This window comes from Embiotoca jacksoni, unplaced genomic scaffold (assembly GCF_022577435.1).
Source record: "Embiotoca jacksoni isolate LCO1_2020_lvr unplaced genomic scaffold, fEmbJac1.0.p SCAF_13, whole genome shotgun sequence".
Classification (NCBI taxonomy): Eukaryota; Metazoa; Chordata; class Actinopteri; family Embiotocidae; genus Embiotoca; species Embiotoca jacksoni.
In genome coordinates, this window is record NW_027185263.1 from 15,405,205 (window position 1) to 15,422,543 (window position 17,339).

Below are 17,339 nucleotides of genomic sequence, written 5' to 3' on the forward strand. Positions count from 1 at the left end.
ATAGCACAGACTGCGGTGCACAGGTGGGTCTGTGATGCAACCCAGCTGGAGATATTAACATAATCCTTTGGTGTCACAGAATCTGACAGGTTCAAGATTGTGGTTTATCGAGATACTACGGAGGCACAGTTTTAGGCTACAGTACACTGTATCACTGCATTTAGCCTGATTTATACTGGATCACTTGAAATAGAGGTTTACTAGCTCTCTGTAGTTGAAGTTTAAAACCTGCATAAACATTTAGATTACACACAGACACAGATCAGTTAAATAAAACTATTGTGCGTGCTGTGAAGATTTCAGTCACACGAATTTAAGAATCAGTTATCGTGACCTCCATCACGTTATGGCTCTTCTTACTGTTTGAGAGAGGATTACAGTTTCAACAGCAGATAGATGGGACGTACCATTTGTGCGTTTGAGTGTGTGGCCTCATAACTGGTGTACGTGTCAGTCTGTGAGAGTTCTAGTGTGAGTTTTAGGGTGTGAGGGTCAGTGACGGACTATAAACAAGACTCTGGACGAATGCAGAAATGTGCACTTTTATGGCTCCCGGTCTTCATGTATTTTTGGCACACTTACAAGGATCAATTAAGGAAAGAGGTTTATGTTTGTAATAAATTTATGCTTATTCACACAGGTCAGATAAGGTCCCAGAATTGCAGTCAAAATTGCATCTTCCCATTGTTGCACACCCACAAAAGCACATGAAGCACACACAAAAGTACAAGTTGTCATAGTTACTGTTTTTCCAATATACATATATTTCATGATGTTCATCAATATAATAAGACATTGATAGATTTACACTACAATTATTTTATGTACTTTAGTTTTTCATTCAGTCTCCTCTCCTTTACGTTGAGTCAACCTTGTTTAGTTTCTAATCCCATAACCAAATGACAGCACAATAAATCTATCAATAAATAAAAGAAAAAAAAAAGAAATAAAACTTGAGCACATTGCCCGTGAGCCTCCAGTCCTGTCCCTCCTGTAAGACCAGATGAACAGGGGCAATATGGGCCTGCATCCCAAAACAAAAACAACAAAAAAACACTTCCCAAGAAGAAATCAAAGTCTTTCCTCAAAAATAAACAGATTTAAACAAAAAATAGATCTTGTAGATACAAACGGCAATTTGATGTAAACTGTAGAATCATTCCAAGCGTTCTGGACAATTGAAGGTAAAAATACTTTTCCCCCTCCCCCCCAATAACTTCCTTTTTTTTTTTTTTTTTTTTACCTTTACCCATCAGTGCTGACACATAAATAATTCAGTGACATCTGGAGTTGTTACTGGACGGATGCAAAATAAAAACACAATATTCGGTTCAAAAAAAATAAAACATGTTAACAGATGTTGAGCAGAATATTGTACGTTTATAGCCAGCCGGAGAACATTCAGAGACTCAAAAGGTTCCCTCCTGTTGCTGCGTTCATCCCTTTTGGGGGTACTTGCTAAATGTTGGGAAGCATCCTGCACATATTACACTATACCTTTGGGTCTTCTGTCGGCCTCTTTCTTTCTGCTCGTTTCCTTTCAAGTTTGAATTACAAGTTCGCGAGTCATAACTCAAACCTGGATAAGACTTCTTCCGTGTTAGCGACCCCCCCAAACGACCTGAATGCGGCATTGAGATCGCTGAACAGTCCTCGAGGTTGACATAAGACAATATCCTCCATCGACACAAAGTTCCCATCCCTCCGAAATGAACGAATCACAACAGAAAAAAAAAAAAAAAAGTGCCACGGTGTTAAAATATATGCACACTTCTTTTTCATACAGACAATAAAGCAACAGAAAATAAAAAGAGAGCACTCGCTTCATTTTCACTATTGTGACCGAACTCGGTTGAGCACTCACAGGACAACAGTTGGATTTATGGAGAACACAGAAGTCCTACCCCAATCAGTAGTGTTATTTCACTTCAGTCCACTGTGTGGTTAACCCCTGTAAGATGGCTAAAAGGACCACATTTATAACCCTTTAAGGATTTTATATTGCCTAAAAAAAAAATTTAAAAAAAAAAAAAAAAAAAAATCCAATTTTACAGTTTGCTTATATAGTTTTTGTCCTCATATATATTTTGGTAAATTGCTAAGACCTTAAACCTGAGGATATAGGACCCCCTACCCCCCAAAACACCCCCGTATTACAACACCAAACGATGCAGATTTGTTATGCTTTTCTTGGTTATGTCTAATAGCTATAGTTAGTTTGTATGTCTTTTCCTTTGAAAACATGGCAGCATTATGGAGACACAGAAAAAAGAAGACTTGTGCTATAATTAGTTACAGGATCATGTGTCTAAAAACTTGTTACGGATTAAAGAGGCTCCTCAGACCTGGGTACACTTGATGAGGGGAGACTGTATTTGAGATTTGAAGCATGCGGTCCTCATGTTTTGGTTTAACTTGCATATGTTTGAATGGCACACTCACAAGCCAAACTGACGCGCCACAGAAATAGTGTGTCGTCGTTAAAAGGTCCTACAGACAGGGTCACGGTGTAAGCTATTTAAAACAGACTGGGATAGGTCAGATAACCTGTTTCTCTTCGCTTGTTTTTGATGGCAATAATTGGCAGCGTAAGCATGGAAGTCTGGTCTTTGGTAATCTTCTGGAGTTTACTTTTGGAGAAAATACATGTCAGGGGAGAGGAGGGGGGGGGGGAGCGAAGGAGGAGCAGGCTTTGTTAAGGTTGGATTCCTTTCTAATAGAACTGGCCGGCAGGACTGCAGCCTCTCTGCTTGTGTACTGCAGTGATCAAGGAAACAACACGCCCTCACTGAGATTTAAGCGGCCTAAGCTGTCGGGATAAACTGGGGATATTCCCAAGACAGAGCTATTCTAACACACACACATTGAAGCACCTGCACGCACACACACACACACACACACACACACACACACACACACACACACACACACACACACACACACACACACACACACACACACACACACACACACACACACTGTAGGAATCTGAATCAGTGAGTTGAGCAAAGGGGGGCAGGTGTGTCTACTCAGCTGGTGGTGAAGATAAAAAGTCATGTTCAAAAGAGACGAGGCCACCAAGGCTTTACACACACTTTTTTTTTTTTGTTGAAATATTGTAATTCTTCCTGTGTGACTTAAAAAGTACATTTATACAATTAAGGATTGTTAACAGTGGCATTAGTGGCCGTGAATCTTCCTGCACACTTAAGAAACCTCCATTTCACCAAACATAGATTTGACTGAGTAACTAAACTGCAACTATTTCAGAGCTTTGATTTACCACAACCACAAGAGAAACTTTGAAGTCCTGCTGTGGTTGGAAGCAAAGTGGTTTCAAATCCCCCCCAAAATGCCTTTTTTCAGTTTGAAGGAATTTCATATTCATGCCTTCTCAAGCTCGTGTGAAAGGCCTTAGTTTGACGCTGCGTCCAAAAAGTCCAAACTTAAGTGCATCGTATCGCCCTGCTCTCCTGCTCATAAAGTAGCCAAAAGGGTATTATACACAGGAGAAGATGCCGAAATAAAAAAAGTCAGAGAATAGTTCAAGACCAAACCAGTGAGGGCACCAATGAGGGAAACAACTGCAATAAAGATAGAAGCCTCTCCCTTGATGCTTGGCAGTGTATAACGCACAGAGCTGAATTACAAAAAACACAGCAGACAAGAGGTAAAGAGGAGCTCGCTGCTGTCGGCAGCAACCGGTACTGATCGCCCCACTTCCTCTTTACCTGTCTGTTCCACACAAAAATATACTATAATTAAAAAATAGAATCTATTATATTTAAAAAAGAAAAAAGGCCTTAACTAGAGGGAGAAACACTGAGACAGAACCACTGCGCTAGCAAAACACTCTTCTTAGGAATGCTACCATTTTATGAACAATTGCTTCTTGTCGCCGAGCTTTGACGGCAAATTTCTGAACCTACCTCAAAGTTAGCAGACTGCTGGACCAAAACTCAAACTGTGAATTCTCGTCACTAGCGTCCGTCCCTGTTCCTGGATCTGCAGGGCTTAATTGTCTCTCTCTCTCTCTCTTTTTATTTTTTTTTATTTATTTTTTTTTTTAATGTGCTCTTCATGTGGAGAGGTTTTGCTGCACCGAGATCTCCTATGGCCAGGCTATGGACCAGCCAGACAGCGCCATCAAAAACAAGGTTGTTTGTGCATTTTAAACAGATTACTTTTCTGCAGTCAGCCACTCCCCCGACACCGACTAAAACGTGCGGAGGGGTGCTTGACTGGAAATAACCTACAGTAAGAAATGACTGAAGTCTAAGGCTTTTCAGTGTCCACAAAGGGGAATGGGTGAGATTTAGCCTTTGCTTCGCGGCAATTAATCAATCAGCAATTTATGCAACGGTACCGTTTCATCCCCTGGCGTTTTTCCAGCCCATATCCACAGTTTAATGTGAACACATCTCCACAGTATATTGTGTGTAAAGTGTAATGTTGAGATAACATCACTAATATTACAAAAGAAAATCCTTTGGACAGATTGAAAGGCTAATCCCGTCTATCCAAAATGTACCCTTACAGCTATATAACTGGAACTATTTTCTCCTATGGTTTGCATGACCGACGTTTTCGACACAAGTTTCATCGCATGTATTTTTTTTTTTTTTTTTTTCCCCTCAAAGATACTTCCACTTACATGTGCTACAGTAAGAGCGTTTGCACTAGACTGCAATGAAGGAATGTTTTCGAAATAAGACACTACGTAATATTTAAATAAATTAAAAAAAGAAACATCTACAGACATTGGTCCGACTGTACTATGGCAGTTTTGAAATTATCAGAAGAAATTGAGGTGTCCGAGCATGCCGAGAGACAGAGGAGGATCAGGGCGTTAAAGACACTACAGATGAATGGCGTTAAAGAGAGAAATGTCAAAAGACAAATGGAGGCAATCAGATGGACGGGGATGATGATTACTAGAGATTAGTTTCACAATTCATGCAAAACATTTTTTATGTCTGATCATTATTAGGGAGCATTAACTCTCTCAAAAAGCCACAAAAGAAGCTAAAACTTGATTGTTGTTTTTTTTTAATGGTATCAAGTTATAGAAAACTGGAGCTGAACTCAGGAGTAACCTGGGGAATTTTTAAGGGCAGTTCAGTCTGTAAAATAGCTCCAATTACTGTGACTTGATACCGGAGTTTTTAGCACAAGTTTTAGTTCTCTGACTTATTATTTTGGACTGTCTTGGTGGGTACGAGTAACACAGATTAAAAAATAGAATTGGTATTCCAATTAAGTTAAATGGAGACCGACTCCCCTGTGCAAAAATACACCAAAAAGAGAGAATAAGCAGGAGACAGACGGATGATGAGAACATGCAAAATACACACTTCTATTAATAGGCAGTAGTTAACGCTGAAGCATACGTAAAATTAATACAAAAAATAAAAAGTACAAAATGCACACACACACACACACACACACGCACACACACCTACAAAACAGTATATATCAGAATAAAACTCTACAAATAACTATATATATATATCAGTTATGTAACAATTATCGCCAATCGTTGTTTCCTTTTCTGTTGTTGCGTCGTCACAAGTGTTTGGTTCTCAGTATGGCAGGTTAGAAAAGCCAAGAGTACCCAGAAAGGAGACAGGGCCACACACTCACAGGACAAATATTGACAGGGGTCCAGAGGCGAGGTGGTGGAAGTGGGAGAGCCATGGGGCCCTGAAGGGTTGAGGGGTGTTATATCGAGGCTAATCGGGGAGATATTTATCTATATATATCATAAATTAATTATCTGTGGTTAATTTCGTCATCAATTCGAGGTTTTTTTTTCTTCTGCAGTAAGGAAGTTGGGATCAGACTGGGGTAGGAGCAACTCTTCTTAGGTGCTGAAGTACACTGTGGAAAGAAAGAGAAAAAAAAAAAAAAAAAGAAGAAGAGGAAAAGTGATTCAGTCTAGTTCATCATTTTGTATTTTTCTGCAAGTAAGAAACTGAAAAGCCAGTGAGGCAAACGGTGTCAATAACATTGTTTCGAGAATTTAAAAAAAAAGCTATTAAAGCAACATGTACTTTACCGAGTAATTCCGTTGAGGTAACTGCGTAAAAATCAATGTGTTCTTACCAATAATGACGATGAGGACAATCAGGCATATCACACCCAGGATAATCATCATCTGTAGTCGGTGAATGGTCAGAAAAGAAGTCATTAGAAACAAAGTCTCGACCACCACTTCAATCTACGTAAACAAAGTCTTAAAAGTACCAAAAACATGAAACCGAGTCAACCGTAAACTGTACGTAGTTCACTCCTTCGTTACCACGAACACGTCAACATTTCACCTGCCCGAGGGAATTCTTTTTCATGCTCATATATTCTCAATTTCTCTCATCTTTTTTGCTCCCTGGCATGAAGTGGCAGCACAGTGATTCTTAGCTCATGCCATTGTGTAATCCCACGATGATGTAGATGATATATTTCAACCTTCTACCCCACAACAAGTAGTTAAAACAAAAGCGATGCTTGTGATCGAAGCCGAGAGCAGAAATCGACATTGGCTACACATTTCCTGGAGCCTCTGCTGTTTGTTTTTTTTATATTATTATTTGTAAACAAGACAGTCTGAGGCAGCTTTAATAAACCCATATTCCTGTAAGCATGTCTGCATATCCTCACCTTGGCGTTCTTCCACCAGTATTTATTCTTCAGTTTCGCAGCGCTGGTCTCAAACTGAGAGGCTCCAGCCTGCAGGGCGTCAGCCCTGTCGTCCAGTTCTGACAGCTTCTGATCACGCTCCAGAACCTTGTCCACGTTTACACGCATGATGTCCACCACCTGGGGAACGACACGGGAAGCAATGTGGCGTACTCAGCGACCGAGACGGGATGACGGCGTGCGAGGGTTCGACAGGACGGAGCAGGACTGATCGACGCGAGTTGCGACTGAAAGTCGCGCCGATCGACAGTTTGAATCATGATGCAAGCGATTTACAGTCGAACCCAGATGTGTGTGTGTTTATGTTCAGTTTGTTTAAGTACGTGGGGAAAGCAGAAGACTGAGTTACCTCAGACTGTTACGTGACCATTGAACGGGGGTTGTGGAGGATCTATCCAGGACGCTGACTTGACAGAATATGACTTTGTGTTCGCCGCGTACTCACCTCGTCCACCTGTGCCTGCGTCTGCTGCAGACGGCGGTTGCTGGTGAGGTTGGGAGGGCCCTGACTCCCTCCCTCTGGTGCAGGAGCTCCGGCTGGGGCAGACCTGATCATAAACAAACAAACAAACAAACAAACAAACAAACAAAAAAATACAAATATTTAGTTATTCATATTGGATACAACATAAATGACTTAACGATGCAAACGAGAAGGACCGATGTTCTCCATTCACAAAAAAGGAAAGACTGCAACAAAAGGAGAAAAAAAAAAGAAGAAAACGTTTGTGCTTATTACAACATGTTACTTGACTGCAAAATTGTTTCAGTGTGCAATAGCATGTCTAATTCCGCCTGTCTCGATTAAACCAATAAACTTGAAATAATAAAAAAAACAAAACAGCTTTAACACAAAGTAACCTGATCAATAGTGGGAATACATATCAAACGTCTCAGATGGCTTTGCCCCAGTGTTGCGCTACATTACATCATATAGATGATACACCATACATTATGTACTCCAGGAAAAGGTGAAGCACAAAAGGGGAGGTCACAAAACACATCACTTGAGACAGTCCTCATTTAATACTCTTCTAGTTGTTATTTAATTTGTCGACAGAGTGGGGAGTTTCTCTGTGAACTGAGCAGCACTGGGAGCTTTACAATAATGGTTCTGTAACTGAGACACGACTGTCACAGTAGCTGTATCAGAGGGAGGGAAGAGCGCTCACAGTAACACGGTGACATCGAGATTTAAGGCTGGATCAGGTCTGATTTGGAACATTTTGAGTCTTCACCGGGTCAAGCAAAGAAATTCAGCAGGATTTCATCAATGTATTGGCAATATCATCAGGAATATGTGGCAGAGGGCGACAGAGTTACACTCTATTACAAAAAGAATCAACAAGGCTTTACAAAAGTCAAGTTGATTTGTCATGAGCTGTTGTATTGTGGCCTACATAGACCTATTCTTTAGGAAGCACTGTGCAGAGATAATGACCTCAGTGAGAGACAGAGTTTAAGTGAGAGTGTCATTTGACACTGGAAAGTGAAAGCTCCATGAAAAATGCCTTTCCCTCATGTTAACATGGTTCTAGTGCTAGACTGCTCTTTGCTGCAAGAGGAGCAAATACACCAGAACAATTAAGAACATCTACCATTCATGAATGGCTTTTATTTCTTTGTTCTTTTCTTTAGTGGATTTGAATGTGAATCCTTTTTTCATCAAACATCTGTCTTTGATTGTGTAAATCGTACGTGAATGACTGAAAAACAGTAACTATAACTGTCATGATCCCAAACCAATGAAAAATACAGAGCACGTCATCATGTAGCAACTTAGCCACCATCTTCCTACACAAACAATACTGTTCTCCTGATTCTCTGCCAGGCTATCCTTTTTTAACATCAGAAATCATAGAAATGCAATTTTACTTTTATTTTTCTTCAGAAATGATTATTACCTGGATTCATATAATAAAAAAATTAAAAAAAAAAAAAAAACATTTCAAAGAGGCCACAAAATGGGTATAAAAAAAAAAATACTATTCATAGCCATCCCTAAATATACGAGGATGTTTACCAGTGAACGTTATCTTCAAAATAACATCTCAGCTTTTGTTTTTGGAAAGGACTAGAATTTGTCCTTGATGATACCAAATGTGCACAACATTTATCTCTATTTCCAGGTAAGACTCTTTTCTGTACAGTCGTACGACTGCTGGTGGAAGCATTTTGTTTTTGTGGTAAATCAGTAGAGGCACAGTTGTCTAATTTAAAGATGGGAAATTTCAGCCTGCATATTATCAGCGAGCACAATTACAACCACACAAAGCAAGCATAAAAACATCAAATACGTTTTCTATCAATAATAATATGAGTCCTTATCACATAAAACTCAATAGAGCAGCAGATACAAGTACAAGAAACCATTAAAAGCCTTAAAATACTTCTATTTTTTCGTGGAGTGTGGAGCTCAACATGTTTAATCCGTCATATATTTTTATTGTTATCTATCAATCCAAATGAAATCAACAATCACAAAGTGAAACTGTAAACGTGCACTCTATGATAAAGCTATGGCTATCGTGATGAATATGCTGGAGTTGTAACTGAACCATTCTGGTAGCGCGAGACAAAACTCTGTATAAAGGTCACCTTTACACGCTCACACATTACTAATCCTCTAACAACAACAAATCCCTTCAAATAGTAGGCCTGATGGTGCTGGTGGTCTCGATCAGCTGCCAATCAGGCCAAAGAAAAGGACACAACAAAACACTCCAGGCTACTTTTGAGAGCTATATTACATTTTTATTTCTTAAAAGACTTACTGTATATGTAGAAAACATATAGTGCAAAAAGCTAAAGATTTTTTTATTTTTTTATTATTCCATTCACTGCTTAATATTAAACTATATAACATCTATCTCATTAGTGTAATTCTTCTATCCACTTGCCAGCAACGAGTTTTACCATAAAGTGTGTGCAGAGGTTGACACCGTCATCACACGTGACCTGGCACCAGGAAGAGTTCCTAGTGGAGGTGACAAGGTTTCTCACCAGCTTCCAACATCCTGTGAAAACCGCCTATTGCATTCATTCCAGCCGGGTGGATTAACTGTGTCTGATTTGTGCCACTGATGAATAATCTTCACTTTTAATTGAGGATGATGTTGAAATGATACATTTCTTGCTTTGACATCTTGCATTCGAAATATGTTTAATTTTTTTTTTTTTTTAAAAAGACACATTTAGGCCAGAAATTGCTCTATGTGCAATTGTTCAGGTTTTACCCCATTTTCCAGATAATGGAGAAAACAACAAAACAACAACGCAAACAAAATGCAACAGGAACTCTTCTCTTGCTAACCCTGACACGCTGGGTCTGTGGGGTTTCACATCTTTCTCTCTGCAGTCAACTGCTCATGTCAGATTTGCCATGAAAGCTAAATATATTCAACCTTCTTCTTTCAAGACACAGCTTGTATAAATAGCCCTGGCCCGTGGTTTCCAGAGAGGGCTGCTCCAACATTGACGGTTCTATTTAAGAGTTTCAGGGGCCTCTAATGAAAAGAGTTTCAACAATCACTGTGTATCCTACAAGAATAGATAGATAGATAGATAGATAGATCGATAGATCGATAGATAGATAGATCGATAGATAGCTCGATAGATAATAAAAGTCAAATCAAGCCCTCGGTCTAATGGATGTGGGTTTGGGTGGTCACTGTCATGGAAAAGCATGCTGTCTGACTTTCAGGACTGGAGAGCGACATTTCAGCACTGGACAGCGCCACAGCAGCCCAGACAAGAAACTGTGCCATCCCAGCCTCTCTGTGCTTATTCTGTTTGATCCGAACCCACATGACTTTCATTTCTGACCATCTCCACACACACACACACACACACACACACACACACACACACACACACACACACATCACGTCTACATAATGACCTGTGAAACTGGACGAGCACGATGGGCCTGTAAAAAAAAAACCACCTAGCACATCGAGGGGCGGGGAGGTTCCTCTGGGGGGGGGAGGTTGGATTGGAAGCACTGGGATGTACAATCATAACCACATTTGGAGAGGATGTTCACAGACGTGAGGATGATGCCACCGTTGAATGGTATGTCGTGTCAGGCCGTTTCAACCCGCCTGCTATGAGAGGACTGACAAGACGAGGCTGTCACTGGCTACCTCTCCTTAGCCTTTATACATTTGCATCATGTCCAGTGGAAAACATAAAAGGTGTGTGTGTGTGGGGGGGGGGGGGGGGCAAACAGGACAAAGGAAGAACGACATTTTACACAGTTCGTTTGGCCCTGAAGACGCAGCCAGCCTGAAATATGGTGAGATATATAGATGTCCGCCCTCGCACGACAATCGACGACATACAGTAGGAGGCTCGCTACCCTCCCTCCCCCTCCTCCTCTCCCCTCCCCCCTCCTGTATAGGGCTGCACATATCACTAGGCCTAAGCCTAATTCACGGCTAATAATATCAGCGTCCATACCCGACGTCGAATAATGGCGACGCTCTCCGTGTCCAACAGGCTGCGTTGGAGACAGAGACAGACAGACAGACAGACAGAGACAGACAGACGCTGCTGAAGCAGCTGGTGCGGCTCGTTCAAACATGATGTCCTTGCTGTTTCTAACAATTAGCCTCTAATCGTCACCTGTGGTTCAGCACCACGAACACGAAGCTGTGGAAATGTTCGTCGAAGGAGGGGGGGGGTGGGTGGGGGTGGGGAGGGGGGCTTCATTTCACACGACGTTTTCTGCCTGTAGTTTTAATTAGCCTGTGGGTAATCACACCGACGGTGTCCTTTTCAACTCGAACCAGTCCAAACTGGATCAACAAAAAAAAAAAAAAAAAAATTTAAATAAAAAATTTAAAAAAAAACTGCGTGCGTGTTGCGCCGGCTCGAGTAGAAACCCACCTGACGACCAAACGATCGTGAAAATAAGGAGACGATCAATAAACACGGAGCTCGTTCACCGTGTTAAAACCCGCGAGGCAAATAAGGCCAATAATGTGCACCGCGTCGGATGAAGCCGATGCCTCCGTCTGCTCCAAGGTTAGGCCGACGCGCTGGCCTCACGTTCGGGTCACATTACGACATAAGACAGCTGTGAAGTGATATCAACAGCGATATTTATTTTTATTTATTTTATTTTACAATGATTTACAAGACAGCCGCGAAATAGCCGCAGTGTCCGAAGGGGGTTTAGAAACACAACAGCCCCGTTCAGACGCGGCGAATCCAAAATAGCCCCGTCGAAGAGGACAACGCTCGTTAATAATTCAATTAAAAACACGAATAAAAGCTTTGAAAACAACGTCGCACTTACATGTTCCTGGTTAGTGGGGAGCTGGACAGCTGCGCTTTGAAATCCGGACTGGAAAATGTTAGCGCGGACTGAGTGGCTGGCAGATGGATGTGGATGTGGATGTGCCTTGTGCGCTCCTCTCTACCCTCTGGCAGCCTTCCGTTTGGTTATCGTGGCGTCTCCCTGCCTATATATCATCCGAGGAGGAGCCCCGGCTTGTATCTGCCTCTGAGATGTGTCCCCTCGCTATAAAAGCCTATTTATTGTCTTTTTTTTTTTTTCTTTCTTTTCTTTTTGGTACTCCTCCTATTTCTACGGCGATGCGGCACCTCGCAGGCTGATACTGGAGCCCGGCGCTGTCAGGAGTCCGTGCGGTAATGAAGGCGTAATAAACAGCCGCCTGGATTAGGTGGACAAAGATGGCTCGGTGACGTCAATCGCGGCGAGTTTCATGTTGAAGCGTGTGGCCGGAGATCTCCAACACACCGTTTTAAAGCGCGCTCTTTTATCTGGGGGATAGCAGCTACTGGGAGTCAACTGTGGGTTTGTTTTTGTTTTTTGTTGTTGTTGTTTTTCCCCCCAGACATTACATGTCACGGTCATGCTTGGCTTTAATGCTTCCGCAAAAAGGGGGATTATTTTGCATCCAAAATCTGTATGTCAACAAAATGGCGTTCCTCGAAAGGGGGTGTGGCGAACTCCGCAGTTGGGTGCCTGTTATTACTCATAGTAAATATGGACGTGGACGGAGTGGAGAGTACACCTTGAACGCAATGTGCCAACCCTTCGTCCGAGGAACAAGGTTTCCCTGTTTTTACATTAAGACGAGCTCTTTTCGGGCATCGTGTTCTGGAGCTTGGCCCCCCCGAGGCCCCGGGGAGTCGTCCTGCTTCCCGAGGAGCACTTCCAAGAGTTTCTCAAGAAAAGTAAAACAAAAACGATGAATGTTTTTTTTTTTCTGATACCCGTATAGATTTGTAACTAAATACTGGGAGTCATTACAAATTATTTGGAGAATGGGTACAATTAATTTAAAATAGAATTATTATATTTACATTCAGGGACTTTTTGCTTTTGAAACACCTCTTTTACAAAAAAAAAATTTTAAATGTTTTTTTTTTAAATGATGACGATTGTTTAATGATGTGGTATATAATGATTTCTTTTTTTTTATATTGATGTGTGTCCAATTGATACTAGAAGACATGGCACAAGGCCTATAGTCTTTAAGGAAGTTATCCAGACCAGCCAATAAAAAAAACATTACAAATATTCCTTTATGTCTCTATTTTACCATCGACCGAGTGTGATAACTAAATTCATTATCTTCAGAAATATCGCAGGGAAAATACAAATAAAATATGACAATGATTTTAAGAGGCAGCATTGTTCTCAACAGATTTTTGTTTTTAATCTTTGGCCAGTATCATGTGTGTTTACAGGAATAAATACACGAAGAGACAAAACCGTTTTTAAAAACCAGCACTGAGGCAGATGTTTGAATGCCGGAGTTGACGAGCCTAAATCAAAATGCAGATAGTGTAATTTGTTTTTGTACATCCAATTGTATGATGTAACAGGTAATTAACATGGGAGGATTCAGGTTAAATCCAGTAATCCAAACATCAAGTTACATCAAACCTACTCAACCTAACTTGACCCCAATTGTCACATCAGCTGCTTGTTCTGCAGCATGAGTCACATGGTGCGACTACACAGACTGAAATCTCTTGCAAGACTGAACATAAATGTTGGAGGTTTTCTGGAGGGGTTTCTAGTGTAGTTTGCATAGCGTCCATTAACCTTATGCGGTTACACATTACGGTTTACCTTATAATTTTACCTGATGTTTGTCTGTAATAAATGACAATTATTACTTTTCAAATTGTACTTCTTTAGAAAGAAAACGTAAGCTTCTCTGTATGGTAGAATCAAGATGAAAGCGTTACAGGTAGGTAGGTAGTTACTTTATTAATCCCCAAGGGGAAATTTTTTTTCGCTACAGCAGCATTTATAGATACAGGAAAGATGAAGATGAAGACTAGAACCCAAAGGAAGACAACAGCTTGTGTGTGTGTGTGTGTGTGTGTGTGTGTGTGTGTGTGTGTGTGTGTGTACTCTGTTGTCTGTGTAAACGTGGGCATGTAGCACATTTATTATTCCCAGGATTTTTAGAGCGGTGTTGTTTGGACAGAGAAATCATAGGCTCCGCATGGTTTTTTACATCTAACAAATAGCCACTCTGAAACACATTGGATGAATGTAGGGTTATTAAAGGAGGCTTCGCTATATTGGAAAAATGACTGAATGTAAGTAATGATTAAATATAGGCTGTCTTTTTTTTAAACCTGTATTTTTAAGTTTTGATTAATTCAGGGATCAATACAGTTAACTAATTTCATGATCATTAAACAAGCAAGTGAGATAAAATCAGACATTGGACCTTTGAAGAAGCAGCGCAGATTTGAAGCATTTCTACATTCAAATATGTACATGTGGCTAAAGATTAAGGAACAAGAGGGGCCTTGTTGCTTGAAGTCAGGCAGGTGGTGTTTTTGAGTTATATCTTGAGCTGCTGCTGGTTTTATTCATATTCACCTCATTTAATTGTCCATTTTTTGATAGCATACATAACCCAATTACATATGCTTCCTGCAACTACAACAGGTCACGACACATGTTGGTGGGTGTTTTTGCCACCAGTGACTAATGGCCTTTTAAGCTGGCAATATATTCTCTGGGCAGCTGTGGGAGTGCAGACCCGACCACATGGTGGCACCAAAGGACAGCTTTATTCCACCGCCTCCTCCCTGAGAGTGGGCGGATGTTATGAGTAACCGTCCCCTTCACTGTGGTGACCTCAGCTGCACAGCATCCTCTACATCATCACATCTGCCACATCACAGACATTTAAGGTGCCTACAAATTTGAGCTGACTCAACTGGTTTTTAATCACGACTTTGTTCTGTTTGCATTTGTTTATGTAAAGAATCCTGAGACCTGAAGAGAAAATACAACACATATTTAAATCTTTGCAAATTAAGCTTAAATGTTTAAACTGTTGACGTTGATTGACGTTTATAAAAATTGAACTTTAAGTTGCTGGCAATCATGGTTGTAGCTTTCCTCGTCCTCCATGCGTGTACAAGATTCTGGGCAAGAAATATAGACCACAATTGCCAATAACGATCAAATTTGAGGACTTCTAAGGGAATATCCCCTAATGTATTTACATCCAGTACATCATGTGCCTGTTCAAATGCATACTGAATATAATAAATTCTTCCAAACGAGACAATGTCATATGTATGTATGATATTTTCACACATTTACAAGGAATAATGTAGTTTCATTTCATTAAATATACATTTATGATATTTCAACTAGGTAATAGTGCAAAGCTGAACTGGATGGAAGCTGTGATATTGTCATGCATAACCTGTCACTATTTCTCACACTGTGAATGAGGGAAGAATTGCAATGTGGGAGATGCAGGTGTGCCACTTGTACCGTACACCTCGGACACGCACGTCGTGATCTATAATTGATCACAGCCGTGAGCCGTGTTGCTCTCTGAAAATTCAGGCAGATATGAAGCCCCTGCCTCCATGCATCCAGAGTGTAAGCAGAGATTTGAGGTATATTCTGCTCAGACGTGATAAACCAACATGGGCATGAAACGTAAAAAGTCTAGGTTATACAACACGTTGCCGAAAATAGAAGCCTTAATAGAAGCCTTTAGAATTCAGTGAAGTCTCCTCCTCCTCATTGACACTGCTATGTGTTTTCTTGTCTGATGTGGGACTAGCGGGGGAAAAAAATGTGTGCACTTTGGAGATTTCCCCACAAAACAACCATAATAATTCCTTAAATTGTCTGAAGGACAGGCCTCAACATGGAACACATTCCAAGACGCAGCTGCCACAGACCTGGGACATTTATTTCTTTGTTTAAAAGTGCCTTTACAGTACCCCATGAGGTATACAATTTTGATGAATAAAGTGAGGTTGTCAATGACTGACAGGTTTTGTGCAGAGGTTATTATGGATGTACGGAGTTACACAGACTGCATGAACAACAAGGTTCAGAATCTCAGTTTCATGGGATGATCTCATGAGAATAGAAAAAAAAAGAGATAATTATTTCCAGAATCAATGTTGTGATAGATGTACATGATAGAAAATCCTGTAGATTGATATTGCGGACTTCATTCACAGTTGTGGTCCTGTTTTGCATTTACTAACGTTCCAACAATCACAAGGATGTGCAGCACCAAAACTTAACCCTTAACCACTCAAAAATCCTGAAGCATAAACGTCTAAACAACCAAATATAACATCCCTGGAGAGGCGCTCGAATTTTCTCAAATAAACCTTCCTATATATTGCTTATTCTCTGAATGCTTTTGTGCAAAACAAAACAAAATCTCAGTGACAATTAACATACACCAAAAGGTAACCCCCCCCACACACACACCCACACCCACCCACACCCCCACACACACACCTGGGACATCACTAACTCAGAGGTTTTGTTTTAGGAGTGATATTGCACTGCTTTTCTTTTTTGAGAATTTTTTTTTTTTTTGGCATTTATACTTTATCAGTGAGAGTAGAGAGAGAGAGGAAAGGGAGGGGAGAGGGGAGGACATGCAGCAAAGGGCCCGGGCTGGATTTGAACCCAGCTGCTGCTGCTGCAAGGACTCAGTCTTTATACGTGGTACAAATAGCAAGCTGTTTGATCATTCACAAAGCCAAGTTTGACTATTAATTATCAATGTCGTAGTTACTTTGTGACTTGTCAGAAATTATATTCAAAATCTGACATCAGTCTGACTGGTTAAAAACGACAATGTCCCTGAAAACAACACTCGACTCGTTGCACAATGACAATTGCAGATATGTGTAATTCAGTTTTGACTAGTCCAAAGATTTGTTATTGATATCTCAAACTCCATTATGACGTGTCTCCAGACTTGTGCATGGCGCTGCTCATAGGAGGCTTTCCACTGGATGTTGGGCCAGCAAATCTTTTGAGCAGCAGCAATGGCAACGGTGTGTATGATAGTTTGAAAATACCATGAAATCAAAAGAACTCATCATCAAAGAATTTGTGGCTGCTATCGTGCTCAGTCAAAAACCCTGTCAAAGACTTTAGGCTGCTCTGACATGGTGGCGAGGTCATGTTAATATGAATAACAAGCCACTCCCACCTGTTGTAGCTTCTGCAATTGAACTGTAGACGACTGATGAGAAACCCCATGAACAGCAAAAGTGACATCATTAGTCCTAGGAAGAATGTCGCCGTGGATATCTGCAATGTTCTTTGTGACTAGGAAGAATTGAATTCCAGATATCCTCAA

General features: G+C 40.8%; 1 protein-coding gene across 1 annotated transcript; it reads right to left on the reverse strand.

The window, feature by feature from the left end:
• Positions 1–604: 604 nt before the first annotated feature.
• On the reverse strand, positions 605–12,415 carry vamp2 (vesicle-associated membrane protein 2). Its single transcript, XM_069146864.1, has 5 exons — positions 11,999–12,415; positions 7,142–7,244; positions 6,658–6,816; positions 6,106–6,157; positions 605–5,880 (listed from the first exon to the last, which is right to left on the reverse strand). Coding segments are annotated over exons 1-5 (333 nt in total). The 5' UTR covers positions 12,001–12,415; the 3' UTR covers positions 605–5,863.
• Between the last annotated feature and the right edge of the window lie 4,924 nt (positions 12,416–17,339).

Bases quoted from the DNA above. Each gene is read 5' to 3' on its own strand.
- vamp2 (XM_069146864.1), bottom strand. The intron at 6,817-7,141 runs GTGAGTACGCGG...GTCGTTCCCCAG, and splicing joins CGCAGGCACAGGTGGACGAG to GTGGTGGACATCATGCGTGT. The intron at 6,158-6,657 runs GTGAGGATATGC...CACCGACTACAG, and splicing joins ACTGGTGGAAGAACGCCAAG to ATGATGATTATCCTGGGTGT.